Source organism: Mus caroli, unplaced genomic scaffold (genome assembly GCF_978045245.1).
Source record: "Mus caroli unplaced genomic scaffold, Mus_caroli_1 scaffold_16, whole genome shotgun sequence".
Taxonomy (NCBI): Eukaryota; Metazoa; Chordata; class Mammalia; order Rodentia; family Muridae; genus Mus; species Mus caroli.
Window position 1 is genome coordinate 9,307,209 of NW_028227271.1, and position 20,879 is coordinate 9,328,087.

General features: G+C 40.4%; 1 protein-coding gene across 4 annotated transcripts in view; it reads right to left on the minus strand.

Annotated features, from left to right (window-relative positions):
• The window catches only part of Tmem117 (transmembrane protein 117), a 496,189-nt gene that overhangs the window by 229,005 nt on the left and 246,305 nt on the right, over positions 1-20,879 (minus strand). For all 4 annotated transcript variants that reach the window (XM_021183072.3, XM_029469872.2, XM_085831589.1 and 1 more), the window contains one exon: positions 1,580-1,679. In XM_021183072.3, coding sequence (XP_021038731.1) covers positions 1,580-1,679 — 100 coding nt within the window. The remainder of the gene's footprint in view (positions 1-1,579; positions 1,680-20,879) is intronic.

Here is a 20,879-nt window from a genome sequence, read left to right on the forward strand (position 1 = left end):
AAAAGGCTTACATACTAAATGCTGGCATGAGCTTTCAAACTGCAGAGCAATGTTTTTGTAAGTACTGAATCCTGTTGTTCCTTCATTGACTTTTGTCAAGAGAAAAAAAGGGAAGTAGTGGGCCACACCACCTGTCTCCCTCAGCACTGGTAATGTCAGGGCAATTCCAGTCAATCTGCACCCAGGCCTGGGATGTGGTGAGATGTGCTAAGGGACCGGAAGTCCTGGAAACATGAGGTTTGGCTCTGTGACCTTCCTTCCCTTCCGTCAGTGGAGCAGGCCCAGATAATGCAATAGCAAGGACAAAGCTCTTACATCTGCCACACACTTCAGCAGCATGTTACATCCTAGCTAAAGCCACACATTTCATATGTATAAAAAAAAAACACATAGAAACTATGAAATCCATTTGTGAAATGTGAAGATTGGATCTATATACGTTGTGTTTTATTTCTTGAAGGTCAGAGCATGAGTGTCAAGGTCAGAGCCATATTTCTGAAAGCTTGATCTGGATCTCGTTTCCATTTTATTTTGCAGAGCTGAGCTAAAAAAAAAAAATCTACAATCACAATTACTTTAGAATTTTCTCAAAAGATGCCATTCAATTACATTATTTTCCAATGTGTGTACCTCCTCCTAGATCGATTTAACTAATGGAAAAGAAAACTGTCATGTGACATAGCCCACACTCTCTGAGTAGCTTTTTCTGATCATTGTTTTCACTCATTAAAAGTAAGCCATTTTTAAATGAATTTGACTTTGTATGTGTGTGTTGGGGAGGGATGGGCATATGGTTGTATGTCAGCATCCATGCAAGTTTTAAAAGTCAAAAAACAGCTTCAGATGCTGCCCTCAGGAGCACCATCAACCTCCTTTGAAGAAGAATCTATTAAAGGTTGCCCAAGCCAAATGAGTCAGCTCTCTACCCATGTCCAGGTGGTCAACAGCAGGTTGTTTACGCATTACAATAATAAACCTAGAAGTCAGGCATTCAAGTGGACAGTGTGGGCAGAGGCATAGGGGGGTCAGAATGAAGCAAGAACACACAGCATTGATGCAGTTTTAGGGTGCTCTTACGTGAAATTCTCCAAAGATAAAGTTAAGTTTGAAAACCAGGGCTATCAAAACTCTTCATGATCAGTGAGTTACTGGCTCATGGAGGAAAACAAATTTAGAGACCACCTAAAGAACATTTCCGATGGTCTTCTGAGACAGACCCAAATTGCATTCCTTACCTGGCAATTGTGTGTGCCAAAACAACAGCCTCTAAACGATTATTCAGAATTTCACAGAGAGGACTTTCCATCAAGAAGCACATATGTGTACATACATATATTCTGATTACATTCTGTAGTCACATTCTGATGGCTACAGATATTGAATATAATCTCTAGACTAAGCTATGCTTACAAAACCCATTCTGTACACAAAAAATGAGCAATTCGTTTTGAACACTGGTGCATACTTACAAATGGGTGTCCTTAAGATAATTAATTATTCCCACAATGTCCTTCTGACATTATGGGCATGCTTTTCATTTGACAGTTGTTCAAACTGAGAGAAGTTGTGGCTTCCTTACCATCCAAGCTGTGACGAAGTCCCCCATCCAGGTCCCCACAGCAGCTAGTTTCATGAAACTTTCATTGCGGATGCCCATATAGTCCGTAATGAGATAAGCTCTGTGGAGACAAACACAGGGCATTGCTCAGTCTGAGAGAAATATCCAGTCAAAGCTTCCCAGTGCAGCCACAGATGCACGCTGCCTTTCAACCCTCTTAATAAGCTTCCTGAATATCATCCCAGATTTCTTTATACATTTGCAAAGACATGGGGACGTGTGGACGGTGTTTGGGTCAGTTTCAATTAGATAGGGAAATGGATTGAGCATCTAGCCATTGTTGAGTGCAGTCCACCCTTGAGCTGCAAGCCCAGCATCAGCTTTTGAACACTCCAACAGAAACCCTCAGCAAAGGCTTCATTTCACGCTTGCTCAAGTGTGAGCAGAGGTGAGACAATTCCTGACACAGAAGAGAGAAAAGACATGTTCTGTCACGTTAGAACCAATGGAAAGGGGCCGGACAGGGCCTCGGCGCATCACACCAGGAGAAGGTTCAGAACACTGGCAAGTCTTAAGAAAGACATCTGCAGGGTGAACTGAAGTAAAATTTGATTTAGTATGCACGGTTTCAGTTACTACTGGAAGAAACAATGATCAGAATGTTTAATGCATCATTTCAGTTTTATATAGCTAATTCTTTTATTCCTTAACTTTTTATTTTAATTTTAATTTATATATTTATTCACTTTGTACCCCACATGCCCACCCTGCCCCATCTTGCTTCTCCTCCCAGCTCTGTTCTTACAAATCTTTCCCCCCCATCACCCCCTTCTCTTCTCCTGAGAGAAGGGGAAGCACCCTTTGGGTACCACCCCACCCTGGGACATCCAGTCACAGTAGGCCTAAGCGTATCCTCCACTACTGAGGCCCAACCAGGCAGTCCAATTAGGGGAGGCAACAGAGTCAAAGACAGCCCATATGCCCATTGTTAGGGGACCGACATGAAGACCAAGCTGCACATACACTATGATTATGTAGGGGGGGGTTAGGTCCAGCCCCTGAATGCTCTTTGGTGGGTGGTTCAGTCTCTGTGAGCCTCCATGGGCCCAGGCTAGTTGACTACGTTGGTCTTCCTGAGGTGTCCTTGATCCCTCTGGCCCCCTCTCTACCACAACACTCCTCATACACCGCCTGATATTTGGCTGTGGGTCTCTGCATTTGTCTCCTTTCGCTGCTGGATGAAGCCTCGCAGGAGACAGTGGTGCTAGGTTCCTGTCTGCAAGCATAGCAGAGGATCACTAATTCTTACTTGCTTGCAATAACACAATTCTTAGTCTTTACAACTCAAGGAGAGATGGGTCATGGTACAGCATCATCAGGAGTAAGACCATTGCCCTTTCTACTTTCTTTTTTTGTTTTGTTTTGTTTTGTTTTTTGTTTTTTGTTTTTTCGAGACAGGGTTTCTCTGTGTAGCCCTGGCTGTCCTGGAACTCACTTTGTAGACCAGGCTGGCCTCGAACTCAGAAATCCGCCTGCCTCTGCCTCCCGAGTGCTGGGATTAAAGGCGTGCGCCACCACGCCCGGCCCTTTCTACTTTCTCATCTTATAATTTTTACTAATTATTATTTTTCTCATGTCTCTAGGGAAGCTGGGCCAGTTGATATCACGTGAGTAAATAAATGATGACCGGGGATCAAATCTCTCTCCCCTGTTTTTCTTACCTCTAAGGTTTTTCACTCTGATTATTTTAATCTCAATTTGGCCCCTTTTCCTAAAAATTATGATACCATATAATTTACAGTATTGATCAAAACCTGCTTCTTCTTGAATTGGTACCAGATAGATAATAACACGTTTACCGTTTATCTATTGAAAATTGTAAAGTCCATTTTTAAAACTGATGAATTGAAACCATCTTTAATTTGGCTATTTTCTTCCTGGAGTTATTTTTAAACAGCTCCATTATTTAAAAAAGAAAAAACAGATATTTAAATAGTTGTGTGTTTTTTTTTTAAGAACAAAATTTTATACTCTTTTTTGGGGATTTTTTTGTTGTTGTTGTTTTGGTTTTGTTTTTTTGTTTTTTTGTTTTTTTTTTTTTTTTTTTGGTTTTTGTTTTTTCGAGACAGGGTTTCTCTGTATAGCCCTGGATGTCCTGGAACTCACTCTGTAGACCAGGCTGGCCTCAAACTAAAAAATCTGCCTGTTTCTGACTCCCAAGTGCTGGGATTAAAGGTATGTGCCACCACTGCCTGGCTTTTTTTTTTTTTTTTTGTAAAATTTTTGTAAAATTTTATACTCTTAAAATAATTCTTTTTCTACAAATTTCATTCACCTTTGTTGGAAAGTCTAGGTCAATGTTTCTCAACCTTCACAAATGCTGTGACCCTTTAATACAGTTCCTCAGGTTGTGGTGACCCCCAACCGTAAAATTATTTTCAGTGCTGCTTCATAACTGCAATTTTGCTACTGTCATAAATCACAATGTAAATACCTGACATGCCTGAGAGCTTGTATGTGACGCCCGAAGGGGTAGAGGCCCACAGGTTAAGAACCATTCGTCTAGGTAAACATGTTGAACTCTCGTGCAAACACTGTAGTTGCTGATTGGATTTCCATATGATGTGAAGAAGTGTAACTATGAAAACTTGCGTGTTCACAATGTGTAGTTTGAGTGCAGTGCGTCCATCGGTTTTCATCTAGACACAGTGATATGATTTACCACTTGTGTTTTCCAGAGATGGGAACAACATTTAGAATTCCACAACTGGTTCTAAGTAAGCACATCACAAAAAGTAAGACTAGAATATAAATATTCCTGCCTCTCCCATCTAGACTCATAACGATTATGCTATACCTACCTCCTGCAAGTCTTAATGGTGATATAAAAGCATGAGGAAAATCTCCTTTGCACCTTAGTACATGATGAAGATGTAAGGCCCTTGATGAATCAGAGTAAGAAGCCAACATTAGCCACTTCTCTGAGCTACCACATATACTGGACACCCTCTGTTTTAGGTTCACTGACCTGAGTACCTTAATCTGAAAGCACCCAAGTGAACACAGTTTGCTGTTACCCAGTTCAGCACCACGGCCATCACTGAATAGCTATGAGACAGTAAACTCGATGCACTTTGGAGTATCAGCTTTGGCAACTGTCCAGCATTTTCAATGACACAATTTGATGAGTATGCTCAATGACATCTTACTCTCTGTACACTTTACCAATGAGTAAAAACCATGAGTGGGCAGTGTGTGTGTGTGTGTGTGTATGTATGTGTGAATGCATCATATTTTGTTTTAGTAGATAGCCTGAATATACTTGCAACAGTAATAATAAGCCATCTAAAATCTGTTTAAATGATAATAAAACATCGGAGAGTAAAGAAATTGGGGCAGTACATTGGAGAAAACTGTGCATGTTCCCTGGAGACACTTTCTTATTCTGGATGTAAGGCAATGAAGATCTGGACTCGGCCTGATCACAGAACAGGCCCTGTGGTCTGAAGCAAGAATACTGGAAACTAAAAGAGTTATAATTCTAGTGAGGAAGGAAGAACTCAGAAGAGGACACAACAGGCAGCTGCTGTGCCCTTCCTGGCATTTGTCACACTCTGAACTTCCTCAGGGCAGTCACCACAAGACTAAGTCAAGTCAAAAATATTGTAATAATATATGCTAAGGAAACTAGTATGGACCATAACTCATTATAGTATGGTTTAGAAAAATACAAGGCCTTGAAGGGCTAAAGCCATGGTTCTTAGCATGTGGTTGCGACCCCTTTAAGGGCGTCAAATGATCCTTTCAAAGGAGTCTCTGAAGACCATCAGAAATATCAGCTATATACATTACAATTCATAACGCTAGCAAAAATTACAATCATAAGGTTACACAGGAAATAATACTATGGCCAGGGTCACCACGACATGAAGAACTGTGTTAGCGGACTGCAGTAGTAGGAAGGTTGAGAATCACTGGGCTGGAACAAAGGAGCGAGGAGAAGAGAGTCCATCCTTGATGAACTCACAAATCAGCTCCCACCACCTTCACCATATCCTTTATGGCAGGATTACATTCTTTCCATTGTATTCTTCCAATAGAGAAAGATATGAGCCTCTTCTGAAAAATTATAAGCTAGATCCTGTATGCATTCTATACATGGTATCTGCTGGTTACTCAGAAATGAATAAACAGTAAACATGACCATATGGCTGAAAGCCCAGATTAAAGACATATTTAAACATAATGAGCTCCAGGAAAATAGAGAGAGGTTTGAGCTATTTTACTCTCTGCTGGTGTCCTAGCATCTACATTGCTGCCTGAATTAGGCAAATGATCACAAAACATTTGCTTAGTTTATAACGAATGGAATATTCATGTTCATATGTCATGGGTAGGCCTGTGTATGTTAGTTAAGCTTTCGAAACATCAACAAAATGGAGTTGAATCATGGAGAACTTGTACCCAGAGGATGGTGTTAGGCAGCTTGACTTGCTGGGCATATTTGCATTTCTCTAAACTGTGTTTGTAACTCCTTAATGCAGGATGACTACCCAACTTACCTAGAGTCTTCTATGATGAGACGTGTATATAACTGTGCTTCCCTGTAGCTATGGGCATACAGTGGGTCCTACCTACTATAACAGTCCAGATGAACTACTGCTGTTTACGAAATGGCCAGAAGGTTTAAAGAGGAACAGTGATGATTGAGGGCCAGTGATTAGTCTTATTTCTATTGCTTTTGACAAATACTTTTACAAGTGTGCAGACCTGGCATAAAAACATCCAACAACTACTTCATTAACTTGCACATCAATTGACATTTCATCCCATTTCCCTGTTGGGTTCTAAAGAACACATAATTCTTTGATTTTTTTTTCCCGCTTCAATAATTTTAGCCAAAGGGAAGATCACTGTAGAAACTGAAATTGTGAAATTTCACATAGTCCGTTGTTGGGCATAGATCCAGAGTTAGTTTTTATTGCTGGAAGGCAATTATAATTTTAATTTTGCTTGACACCACAGTTAGCTATTTCAATCCTACACCATGTGGACTTGGGCTGGTATTTCTGCTATTAATAGATCTTGAAAAATCTTGCATAAACATCACTTTCCAGGTAAAATTTCTGAGTTAATCTCTTAGAATCTACCTTCGATTTCTATTTCAATTTTCTCAAACTTTAAGATGAACTCTCAAGCCCATTACAAACATGTGGAGACTTCAATAGACAGCACCTTGGAAAGGGAAGTAATTAATTATCCTAACAGCTCAGCAACAAGAATGGCTAAGACCATATCACATCCAGAAACCTAGGTGCTCAGTGACTAGAATTAATAGACTCAAAAATGAGCTAAAGAGTGAAAGTACACTAAGATGGATGGTTCTTACAGGTAGGAGTCCTGATCACTAGCAATGAAAGTTCCAGTTCACGTCCACCAATTATTTAGACTAAATGGGGGGTAGTCAATGCCAGGTGATGTAGGGGTTGCATCGCTGAGAGTTTAACAGGGGGCTATAAACATAGATCACCAACCCAATATGGCCTCATGCTTCACTGCAGATCCATCTGTGGCCAGCTGGATTCATAATGTCACAGCTGTCTCTACCAGACATTTTTGGGCAACATAAACAAGATTGGGGGCTCAATACACAGGTAAATCATGGGTAAAGAGTTGACTTACTGCCAAGAGCTTGCCCCAGCAATGTTTCTCTCTAGAAGGCAGCCAAGAAAGGGTGGAGCAAAACTTGGTATTGTGAAAGTCCAAGTTGCTTAGTATAAATAATATTTACTCCCCTTGAATCTTCATCCTTGATTCCTTGTTATTGTGGAGCCAGAGAAGCCTATGGTTTCAGATGAATTAACATCTCTGGCTTATGGGGGATGGATTTATCACTAGTACTCTGGTTAGTGGGCCAGGAGCCCCTCACTTGTCAGGCTAGCTAACTCTTTGTAAACCAAAGAGATAGCAAATAAAAAAAAAAAACTACAATCCTTTACGCAGGCAAATATGCTATAATCCTTTACACAAATACACACAGACATACACATATTCATATGTATACATACTTTGGCTGAGCCCAACCACCTGTTTCAATCAACCCCACACATGTTCATGCATGCTTACACATTTGCCTCTATATCTACACACATACATATGAACAGACATATACACATTTGGATGGATAGATAGAACAGAGCTCCCCAAACCAACCCGTCCTCTTTACTTCTTTTCTCTGGCGTTTTTATAAACAAAATCACCTCATAGGTAAAATGTAACACAAAATGGGAGCTACAAAAGGATGTTGATATTAAGTTCAAAGCAGTGTTTCATTCTGTAAGTTCATTATAAGTTCAAAGCAACAGTTTCATATGGCCTTGCATTGTCATAGTGCACACCTGCCTGTGGCTTCATCCTTGGATCTGACCTAGAATGGATGTTTTTCCTTGAACACGAATTTGTCCCAACCATAATTCTCTCTTTTAGAGTAATTGTGAAAGCTCATTGTATTTCTTATGATGTAGCTTTAACTTACTATTATGAAGAGTGGGCACATTTAATTCTTGAATCTAACGTTATTACATCTGTCTAGCAAAACAACTAGGACCATCTCTTAAAACTGATTACTTGGATCAATTCAGGAAATCTATAAAATCACTACTTCATCTAAAGAGCATTAATTTGTGAAAGTTTATATTTATGTTGATCTTCGGGAAATCTGCTCAGTAGGGTGATCTAAGGCCCAGGGAAGTCTCTCTGGGACCTTGCTTCTCAGAGCTCACCCACCTTAGTCCATGCAAAAAAGTGGGGCACCTCCAGGAAGGCTACCTGCTAGCCTAAGCCTTTCCTAGATGGATTCTGACAATTTATAACAGGAAAACTCTATGTCAAACAAAGATACATTTGAAAATAAAGCTTTACGTATTCTTAACTCATTGAGGAAAAAAAAAAAAAAACTATCAACACACCAGAAAGTAAGCATGTATCATTGTATACGCCTGTTCTAAATCTGCTTAGATTTAAAGTGGTTTAAATCTAAAATCATTTTAGGTCTAAAAATGATTAACGATTTTTAGTCATTTAGCCAATCACTGTCCAAATAATCACACTTTAGTATTGCTGCTCAAAAATTCTCCCTTTGACTACTGAAAGATTTTGAGGCAGCTCACCACACACACAAGAACTTTCTGGCTAGAACTGGGCTATGAAGCTAGGGATAAATGAGTATGGTGATGCTATAAATATCACAGACAGCTGAGCAACGGAACCATGGATGATTGAAAGTGCTCCTCACCCTAACAAGGCTCACAGACAGCCTGCCAGCTCAAATTCCCCAACATTCACCTTCTATTCCCTCTTATTTCCATATAGAAAGAATGTGTATACATTGACCAAGCCCACCCTGGATGCATAGACTTTATAGCAATTCTTCCTTTCATTCCTTACCAAACCTCAGCCCAATCAGCGAACTCCATCTGTGTGAGATACAGACACACTATCATACGAACAGTCCCCCACTTCCCTTTACCCTCAGCATAAAATTAATCACTAAAGTGATTTCTGAAGGGCTCTCAATTCTCTGCAATGTATCTGTCATCACCACTATTGATCTGCCCATAATTATTTCTAATATGAAATTAAATAGTCTCCTGTTTTCCTAGGATAGTGCTTGTTTGTAGACTCGTTCTGCCATTATGATGACTTCTGGGGAAGAAATATGACTTACTGGAGGAGCCTGGATCATGAGACTAGAAAGCAGTTTTGACATTACAGTGTTTTGGGGCCTGTGCTGCTGTCCCCCAAGAGCCCCTTGCTGAAGGCTTGGTCTCCATTCCCTAGCACCACTGGGCAGTGGTGGAACCTTTACAAGGCAGTACCCACAGGGACTTCTAGAGGTATGCCTTCAAGGAGCACAGTGGGCTATGAGATGACAACTGGGCTCCATTAAACATGCCTACTGTGATGGTTTTCCACAACACAAGCCTTTACTAGTCATATACTAAAACTTCCAAAACTGAGCTTAAAAATAACACTTTTTTTTATTATAGACCAATTAGCTCAAGAATTTATGATAGGAAAGGGAAACTGCTGACTCAGAAACCTACCTCATGCCTCCATGACCTGGAAAAAAGTACTTAACCTTGATAATCATGCATTTTCTTACTATAGAGCATAATATGTATGTATGTATAGATATATAGGTAGATAGATAGATATACATATATGTGTGTACTAATATTACACTGAACCAGATATAATTAATACACATTAACTAGCCATTAATTAGTGAGTTCACACATACAAGCCAATTTTGACAAGCTAGCACCCAACCCATTACCAGTTTTCAGGATGGGGCAACTTAAATAACTTTGAATAATATTACAGGAATTATTAATATATGGTTGTATGTAAAAATATTTTGCAAGTTTAAAGCATTACAAGTAAGGAATGACATTTCCCTTAGCAGGATTTTCGTTAATATTACAGGTGAACTGGAGTAGGTGTGTCACTGTGGATGTGAACATTGAGACCCTCATCCTAGCTGCCTGGAAGCCAGTATTCTGCTAGCAGCATTCAGATGAAGATGTAGAACTCTCAGCTCCTCCTGCATCATGCCTGCCAGGAATGCTGCCATGTTCCTGCTTTGATGATAATGGACTGAACTTCTGAACCTATAAGCCAGCCTCAATTAAATGTTGTCCTTACAAAATATATACATATATAAACAGGTGAAAAAAAAAAGAATGTGTTTCTAAGACAACAAATTGATGCTAAACAAAAGTAGAAAAGGAGGTAACTTAACAGCTGTCCAATTGGAATTCCGGCCCACTCGTCTGAAGGATCTTATCTAGTCCTGTAAGCTTAGCCAATACCCGAAAACTGGTGAGGTCACGAACCTACTACTGCCACATTCTTAAGTCAATATAATTCCTAACTTTGTTCCAAATACTTATCCTTTGCACCCACAGATGAGCATGGCTCTCACCCTTTATCAGAGGAATTTCTTTTTTACAGCAGATGGTAAGCATTCCAGAAATTCCCCTCTGGTCAGAGTGCAGAGAACATCAGACTGTGGGGTGCCCAACCCCAGTTACTAGAACACAGTATTTACACCTAAGGTTCAGGAAACAGTGGAAGAGGGACTGGAAAGACTAGAAGAGCCAGATAGCCAGGCAGTCTGCTACAAGATTGTGACTTCCATATATGACAAGGAAGTTGTGCCCGATCAATCGCAACAATACAACAACACAATTTGACCTGAAAAATGACAGCATAGGTGGTAGAAATCTCATGGGATCCCACTCTTAGACAAAGGTCTACAGGTATTTAACAACTGATGAGAGAGGAAATATTAGACCTCCCTACTGAGGGACCCATTAACTGGTTGTCCATTATGAAGTTGTCTGCCCTAAAAACATACATGCAAGCAATGCTAAACAGACTCCAAAGGTGCTCCTTACATATTTACTCTCATACAAACACACATGTTATTTAAATAACTTGACATCAAAGAAAACTAAAAGTTACTTGTGTGTGTGTGTGTGTGTGTGTGTGTGTGTGCATGTGGTTTGTGTGTGAGACAGTAATAATTAGACAAAACGAAGTCACAAATTTGAGAGTGACATAAGTGGCCCTGATGAGTAGTATATAGAGGTGAAAATGATGTAAATACAGGTGTGTGTGTGTGTGAAGTTTTTGATATAAGTTTAATTTTTAAAAGGCGACCCTCTAAACCTGTTTGCATTTTCTCAAATAACATAAAAGTTCATGCTCTCACAGGTGCCCAAGGATAAGGAGACTGTCTGCAAGCCTCTTTCTCCCTTACCATCCTCTTTCGTTTGACAGTCCAACCCACAAATCCATCCACCGCGTCCCAATGATTCTGTGACATCCCTATTGTCACTGCACCCGTGCTCTCTGAGTCTGGAGAGCCTCTGTCTACCTTTCTGCTGAGACTAAAAACTCAGCCTGTACTCTAAGAAACCTCTGCCATTGTCTGCAAAAAGTCACCCCGCTCCTGGCTGAGTCAGAACACTTAGACTATACCATGACGTGACAGAACTCTCTGTAAACATTTAAATCATGTTGCTCCACTCTCCCATGAAACCAGTTCAGCAAAGACAAATGTCATTTGCCTAGGCAGGGCAACTTCTTTGTCCAGTGCACAGTATGTTTTAGGAATACAATAACTATTTATATGAATTAGATAGCTAATGGATTAGAATAAGAAAATTAATTATTTAAATAACCTGATACCAGAGAAAACTGAATGTTACATAAAAACATTAACGGTGAAAACAGGCTTATGATAATATAAGGTAAAATTAAAAGATAACATCAAGGATAAATTATGAGCCACTTCATGATGACATCAGAACAAAGGGAGAGTAAAGTATAACTGCTTCATATCTACTGCTCTTTTTAAAAGAAAACATTAGAAGCCAGAGCATCGTCAAATCAAACTGAAGAGAGTGCCCTTGATGTCTGCACTTGTATTTCAGTTGGCTAAAAATAAAAGGTAAAAAAATATTGTAAGCCTACTAAAATCACAGCTTTTAAAAGCACCTCTTAAATGAGATAGTATCAATCATAATTTATATTTTTAAGATTTTTATTTTTATTTTGTGTGTGTGTTTCTGAATGTGTGTATGTGCACTCTGTGCAGATCTAATGTCCATGGCGGTCAGAAAGAGGGAGTGATATCCCATAGAATAGGAGCTGTAAGTGGTTGTGAGCTGCCGCACGGGTATGGGAAATAAATCTGGGTCTTTTTCAAGAGCAGCAATGCTCTGAACCACTAAACCGTCATTCCAGCCCCTCAATACATAATGTAATACATCACTTTGCTGGTGTAAGCAATATAAAAGCCATAGAGTAAAATACGTTTATTTTACCCTTGTAAGACAAAGACAATTAACTTCGCTGTCCTTCAAATGGATGGTGCCAGACAGACTACCTTCGCTGTTTGTACTCGACAGAGCTTAGAGGTCCTCAAGGTAGAAGGCAACGAAGTTTATCTTACAGACTTGTCCTTTGGACCATCCTTCTGTTTGTTTGTTTGTTTGTTTCAAGCATCAAAATCTGTGATCAAAATGAGATCTGTCTTAACTGTCAATGAAGCTAGCACAGAATAGTGTGGAATAAGGTTCAATGTGTTTAAAAGTATGCAAATAAATGTATCCAACAGATTGCCGTTTCTATCACCAATGCTATTCTTAGCCAGAACGGCATTAATTCACGTTCCCGGCCTGATGATACTTCTTCTGCCACACATAGTAGAAGCTCATGATTGTCACAACAAAGACTTCCCTAAGATTTTGAGTGTTATTCAAAGCAGGACATTAAATTCTGTTTTAATAGATGTGTCTGTAAAGCTGAGTAACTTTAAAAGGCCAAGCTAGATAAGAAAGAGATAAATATAATCACCTTTAGCAGAAAGTGCAATTTGTCCACGTGTACAATACATTGAAAAAGGCCTAGAAGATGAATCTATGCCACTACTTCCTACGAACATTTCTAATCCAGGGTATTTACAAGGGCAACTCTTTTCCTCCTGTATCTCTTCCCTCCTTCTCCGTATTCTTGATAGGAACACAGCCTTCCTATTCTTATCCCCCAATAGCTCTTATCATTTATAGTTCCTATTCTTCCTTGTAGAGCTAAACAACCTGATTAACACAGCTAAGCAGTGACTAACATTCACATTCACTATGTCACATGATAGAAAGATAAAGACAAAATGAATACAGCACAAAACATACTCTCTGCATGATTCAAAATATTTAGTGGTCCCCCAAACTCCTTACAATTCAGCAGCTCATCAAAATTAATACCATATTCTATTTAAAATGTAGATATGGTATGTTATCACAGAGTTATATTTCAAGAAATATCAACTTAGTATGACTTGAAATATTTCAGGAGGCAATGTTTGAAGGACACGCTCTCACACAGTGTGGCAGGTACAGGAAACATCAGGTTTAAGGTTTCTGGCATAACTCACAAAACTTTCGTTGTCAGCAGAAAGATTCTGTTATTTATGACTCAAGCTAGCACTAAGTTATTGCATTCGATGTTAACATGAATAAAAGCATAAAATTTTCACACTATGAAATGATTACCATATTTAAGCATCTCATTTTAAGATAATAATCTATTGAGTAAGATTAATGATATAGTATTGTCTAATTATTATCTCCTTAAAAAAAATCAATGATGCTCAGTTTGGTTACACATCTGCAGGAAAACAAGGACAAAGAGGCATGAGGAAAAGTCTGAGAATCTCTCTGTGAGATGGCGTTAGGCGAGGACCACAGCCTTATAGGCTACCCGTGTTATAACAGATTTCTGTAAAAATAGACAGTTCTGCCCAACACCAAGCCCCAGTGATGAATGGCAAACAAAAATGTCTAATCTTCTTATTGGCTTTGCAATCAGATGTCTCCTACTTGGCAATGAGATTTGGCTTGGTGTATTAAACATACAAGACACGAGGGCAGGGATCCGATCTTAATTTCGCTCAGAGCCATGCACACTTTCAGGCTGTGCATCTTTTAATTTCCTTTAACTGGTCAACAAGTGCATCCTTCCATAGCTTCCCTGTTTATACTCAGCCATCCCTGAATTGTATGCGGCAGCACACCACCTTCTTATTCTATGGGAGTGCACAGTTAAAAGAGTTTCACTTAAGTCTCAGGCGAGACTTTGAGCTTTTGAACGATTTTAGAGCCGTTGTGACGGCAAGACTGCTGACACTGTATGAATGTGTTATGCATTAGTAGACTACCATCAACCTATAGAGGTCAGAGGTGGGATGCTATGGGGTGGATCTGGGATGTTCCTTCAACAATTTCATAACCTGACCACTGATTGACCAGCTGGGGGTGTTCTTTAGGGAGAAACTTCTGTGGAGCTTTAAAGAGGCTAGGGTCTAATTGGTGAAATAGGCCATACGGACTTTGACCTTATATCTCGAACCTATCTCCAAGCCCCTCTCTCTGTTCCACTCTCGTATGACTATCCATGGCCCCCTGCTCTGCAGCCATGGACAACCTTGTGCCTACCTCACTGTGATGGATGGAAACCTCCTGAGACCATAAGCCCAGACAAATCTCTTTTGCTTGAACTCACACTGTCAGCATTTTGTCACAATGGCAGTGTATGTTACATACATCATCCTATGAAGCAAACACACACACACACACACACACACACACACACAGCTAATCAGACTTTGACTAAATGGATAAAACGCAGGTATAAATAACTACTTATTAGAATTGGGAAAGGAGGACATTGCTCCATCTCCTATAGAGGGTAAACAAAGGAAGTATGCATGCTAAGAAATCTTGTGCCAGTCAAGTTGAGATGCTGATTTAAAAATTTGACATATTTCTAGAAAATCAACTAGAGTATATCAAACTGTATACTGGAACAAAAAAAAAAGAAATTAAAAACTAGACCTACAACTACTCACAAAATTTATTTCATAGCTACAAACTTCCCCACAATGAAATCTAGGTCCAGATGTGCACATGGGCACCAAGGGACTTGTGAAGAACTTGACAGTGCGGGTGTGCATGAGTCTGTGACTGGAAACAACCAGAACACCTATCAACAGAACAGATACAAAGATTGTGGCATTATCCCACAACACCTGATGGATCTTAGGAATGTACATGGAACATCTAAAGGAAAAACCACACTGCTGAGTGCAAATCACATAAGCTCGGGAACAGACAACAGTCAGCAACATTACAGAAGTCTTCCATGAGGTACAGTTATGATGCATAGCCAGAAAGAAAGACAGTGGTTGTCTGTGGGAAGGAGTGGGAGGGGTTTACCATTATGGAGTTCAGCCAGCGGCCTCTGGGATGCTTGGGATGTTCTTTCATTTAATGTGGTTGGTGATAACCTGGGCAACATGGGTAAGCACTTCACATGGTAATTCCCTTTCACAGAATTCTGTTGTGTACATGTGTCGTATAAGCTTTTCTGTAGGTATATTATTCTATATTTTAGAAGACCAAAAAACATTAAAAAAAAAAAAAAAGGAAACCTGTTAGCATAGTAGAAGCCCCAGAAGTCCCTACAATCATTTTATAAGAAAAACACTAGGATGTTGTAGAGAAAAATTCTTTTTAATTTAGATTGAAGGGGCTCGTTCTGGGACATAGAGGAAGAGCAGATTCCTGAAGTGTGATCCAGGCTCGGCCTTGGGATGGACAATCTGGGATACAGCCTGGTGAGGAGAACATGACAGAGAACAATAAAGGACAAGTTTAGAACCTTGGGATGCATGGAACAGGACGCACTTCTTAGCATCTAGTCACAGAAAGGTGACTCTGAGGGCCCCCATCATATTTAGATAGATGTATATATGTCGGTGTCTAGAGTAGAGATGAGATCAGGTACCATCAGCACAAGCCATACAAACTTTGACCCACTTCTTTGATTTCAAGGTGTAACATAGATCACCCTGGAGTATACGAACACTGAGGTCCAGGAAGGATCTCTGGCTTGAGTGGTTTCCTGAGCAGTGAGAGCTATTGGAGGAGACTATGAGGCTCCGGCACAACCCTCAGGACTCTTGGCAGGTAAGCTCATTAGACATGACTGTTAAAAAGAACCTGAGAACGGTCCAGAAAGATAAGACGTCTCCAAACATGCTCTGGCCATGTAAATGGCCAGGCTGATCAGGGAACTATAGTAGCAGCTGGGATCAGTGCACACTCTCACTAGTGGAAGCTCTTCAACCACTGTGGAGTTAGAGACACCCACAGACAATGCAGAACTGAGTCACCTCTGAGGGCCCTATGAGGCAAAAGTCCATGCTACCTTTAGGGTCTAAATTTCAACAGTAAATAGCAATAGAAAGACACACAGGGAAGAGAAGAATAATTAAATGATACAGTACTTTTCTTTGGCTGTTACTTTAAAAAATGCAAACTCCAGGGCCTGAGCCAGGAGCAGGAAGGCATTATTTGAGTTAACTCAGTGGTGAAACATGAAAGCGATATTGAACTCTTTACTAGGGGGGTGGAGGTAGAGATTCAAGCCATTAATTTGATAGGTTAAAAATATGTCAGTGCAAATCTACAATCTGATTTTGTGAAGCATCTATGCCACCCGCATAGGATGCCAGAGACTTCTGCACAATTGGCTTAAGTTTGGCAGACATGTTATACCCCTGCAAAACTGACAGCATCAGATTTTGCTAGCAATTAAAAAGTCTGCTAGGGATTTTTTCTCCAGGCAGTGCAGGTACAAGAAGCTTAGACACATCCATCCCTGAAAGACTAGGCACTGTGGATGCCTCCCAGCCATCTGCAACTTCACATAAAAGCAGCTGCTTATCCCTGAAGGAGAGGACCACCTACTTACTCATTCTTGCAGCTATATTGATTGAATAGCATCTATATGCCATAGAGTGTGCTAGGTGATGGGAATACCAAGATGAATGAGACACAGTCATTACCATACAGCAAATGAAAAAGGGCTTGCAAACAAGCCTAAGGAGAAGTGCTGCGTGAGAGGAGCTAGGCTAGGATGAAAGTCACCTGAATCTCCCAGGGGGAGGGGGAGGAGCAGAGAGCAGAGAAGGCCTCAGAGAGGACAAAGAAGGGCTGGAAGGAGAAGGAAACAGATGTCCAATGGCAAGAAGCACAGACAGAGGCTGTAGAATGAGGTGGGAAGGTGACAATGCCATATGAATACCATGTCGTGTCTTTAAAAGATGTTCCATTTAGGGAATGGTCTCAATCAAGGTGCATCAGCAAATAAGCAGCAGCAGGTAATTGTAGATGGATGAAAAGATGAGGATGGTAGCATACAGATGGTAAAGAATAAATGATAAGTACATGAAAGACTGATGATAGCAGAATATAAGTGATAGATCATAGATGATAGATAATAGATAGATAGATAGATAGATACATACATACATACATACATACATAGGTAGGTAGGTAGGTAGATAGATGATAGATAGATAGATAGATAGATAGGTAAATAGATAGATAACTAGGTAGGTAGATAGACAGACAGACAGACAGACACATACATATATACATATATACATAGATACATACATACATACATACATACAAACCAGCATACATACCCAGGTAGATAGATAGATGATTGATAGATAGATAGACAAACAGATAGATAATAGATAGACAGCTAGATAGGTAAATTCCTAGGTAAGTAGGTAGGCAGACAGACAGAAAGACAGAGAGACAGGTGATAGACTAACAGATTCTGAGTACATGCACAGTATATAAATAGACTTACTTAAAAGAACCTGTTTATAGAATTGTCAGGTTGGCAAATCCACATGTTCTGCAGAGCAGGTTAACAAGTTTGAAGAACCAGACAGGAGCTGCTGGGGTTGGAACATTCCAGAATGTTTCTTTATCTGGGAAACTTTATTCCTAAGGTTTCGTTCCTAAGATCCTCCAACTGACTGCATGAAGCCCACCTCATACTGAATGCAAGTTTCTTCACTGTTACTTAAAGCCACCTGACTCAAGACACCAACCACATCGATGAAACACTGTCAGACTGATTCCCACACTCAACACTGACCAACAGTGTGCTGAGCCCAACCAAGTTAACTTATAAAAAAGAAATCACTGAATTTTACCAACTTACATTATAAATGTATATTTGTATTCTTACGCAAAACTATAATCGCCATAAACACCTTTAGAAATATTTTTGACTTATCATAATCCCAAATTGAGATTTTAAAGGGTTTTTTAAGCTATTGGTTTAATTTTGCATGCTTATGTATCTATGTTCCAAACACACATGTGGAGGTCAGGGGTAATCTATAGGAGTCAGTAATCTTGGTCACCATGTCGGTTCTAGGGATTAAGCTCTGGTGATTTGCTTAATGACCACACTCTTACTCTCTGAGCCATCTCACTGGTCCCTAATTTAAAAACTAGACACAAAAATTCTATAATATCATCTCCGATTCCATCTCTCTCTCTCTCACACACACACACACACACACTCACTCACTCATGTGAATACTCACAGCTATACACACATGTGCGTAGGCACACACACACCTATGCACTCTCCTGAGCACATTATTCATGTACCCACACACATACATGCACACACATGCACATACATGCACACACATATGCATATACACATGCACAAATACATGGGTACAGGTGCAGGTACTAGCATCTCACACACACTCACACACACACATATCAAGCAGAAAACTTACTTGTCATGGATTTTATCAGTAGTCAACACTTACCATCTTTCAATCTTTTGTAGTTCACATGACAGATTTCCAAAGTACTTCTGGTTTTGTTTTGTTTTGTTTTGTTTTGTTTTTTAGGTCACATGAAACTATACTCATGTCTTAATAACAAACATTCATTCCTGTTTTCATTTCTACACAACATCCAGCCCCTTTCTGTTACTTACACTAAGGCTGTTCGTGCTGCCAGGCACAGTCTCTCTGTTCACATTGGAACAGCTGCCCACTATCACGAAGCTGCTCACATTCATGCCCAATCTAAAAATCGTGTCTCTGAAACCCAAAAGTATCTGCCTTAAGTGCCTCATGACCACAGGACTCATGTTTGGGTTCAGTATTTTTTAATCAAATGACTTGATTCTTCCATCAAAATTAGACCATCTCCTGAACAACAACAACAACAAAATGTGTTGTAACCAGCCCTCTGCTCAGTGGTCAACATCCTGAGAGCAGAACTGTTATTTTAACAGTGTAGATCACCAGCAGCCATCCCTTGAAAAATCAGAAGCCTGCTAGAGCCCTGAGCATGTCAGGACCCTATGTGAGCAGAACCGGTGATGTTTGACAAAGGGCCTAAGCCTGAGAACTCTCAATGGGTGCCAGCTAAATCAAAAGAGAAAGAATACATTTTTCTTCTGTAGTTGGTTGGGAGAGGATGTTGCCATCAGATTAGGGTGTTGTATATATGTGGACATTACATTCACTCAAAATTGTGCTTTTACATATCTTTACAATGTCCTTAACTAAAGTAAATCATTACTTGTGAACAAGTAGCCTACAGAACAGGAGAATGTGATGGAGACACAATGCTGGATCTATCTATCTATTGTGGCTCTAATCTATACATATGGATCTATCCACTATAGTTCGTAACTATGCATCTCTATGCATACAATGCATGAAGGGTCCAAGTAACCAGTCTGAATGGGGACCCTGAATCCAAGGGTTGGCAGATAACAGACAGCAAATTAGATTTGGGCAACCAATGGAATAGCCAAGTCACCAAACCCCTGGGAGGTGGGTGGATGGGGAATCCAGTCAGGAAATCCTTACAGATGGTGCAAGGGAAGATAGTCCAAGTTCTGAGAAGAAACACAGTCTGACTGGTTGCACATGGTTAGGGTTTTTTTTTTTTTTTTTTTTTTTTTTTTTTTTTTTTTTTTTTTGGTTTTTCGAGACAGGGTTTCTCTGTGTAGCCCTGGCTGTCCTGGAACTCACTCTGTCGACCAGGCTGGCCTCGAACTCAGAAATCCACCTGCCTCTGCCTCCCGAGTGCTGGGATTAAAGGCGTGCGCCACCACTGCCCAGCTCATGGTTAGGTTTTTATCCAGCACCCAGAGCTGTGAGGAAGGGCCTGCCGGCAGTACTTGAGGAGGGTAAAATGGGCCTGTGTCAGACACCAGTGTCTGGGCTTGGGAAGTCTTAAATAAACCATGCACGGCAAAGGCGAGCTGGTCTGTAGGCCCCATATGCGGCTGCACATGGCCTGGGATACATTATGGCTCTCATTGCCTTTAGGCCCACACTCACATCAAAACTGAGAATAACAGACCATGGACAGAAAACTATAATATCTGGGGGTTTTTCTTCTCTCATATATTACATCTTGAACAAAGTTTCCCCTCCCCTTTATCCCCAGTCTCTCCTCCTCACCTCCACTTTCCCCCAGAACCGCCTGTCTCTCTGCTTCCACTCAGAAAAGAGTAGGCTTCCCAGGGACATCAACCAAACACAGCATGACAAGCTACACTAAGACAAGTCACGGCACACTGAGGCTGGACAAAGCAAGCCATTAGGAGGAAAAGGGTCCCACAAGAAGGCAAAAGAGTCAGGGACAGCGCCCGGCTCCCACCACTAGGATTCCCACAAGGACACCAAGTTGCTCGGCCATGACACCTATGTAGAGGACCTAGCTAGGCTGCTAATTTTAAGTATTTGTTCTCAACTAACTTGTTCCTTTTTCATAGACCTTTCCTTTCACAATACACACCTGCTTGCTCTGATTACTTCCCTTCACAAACACCAGACGGC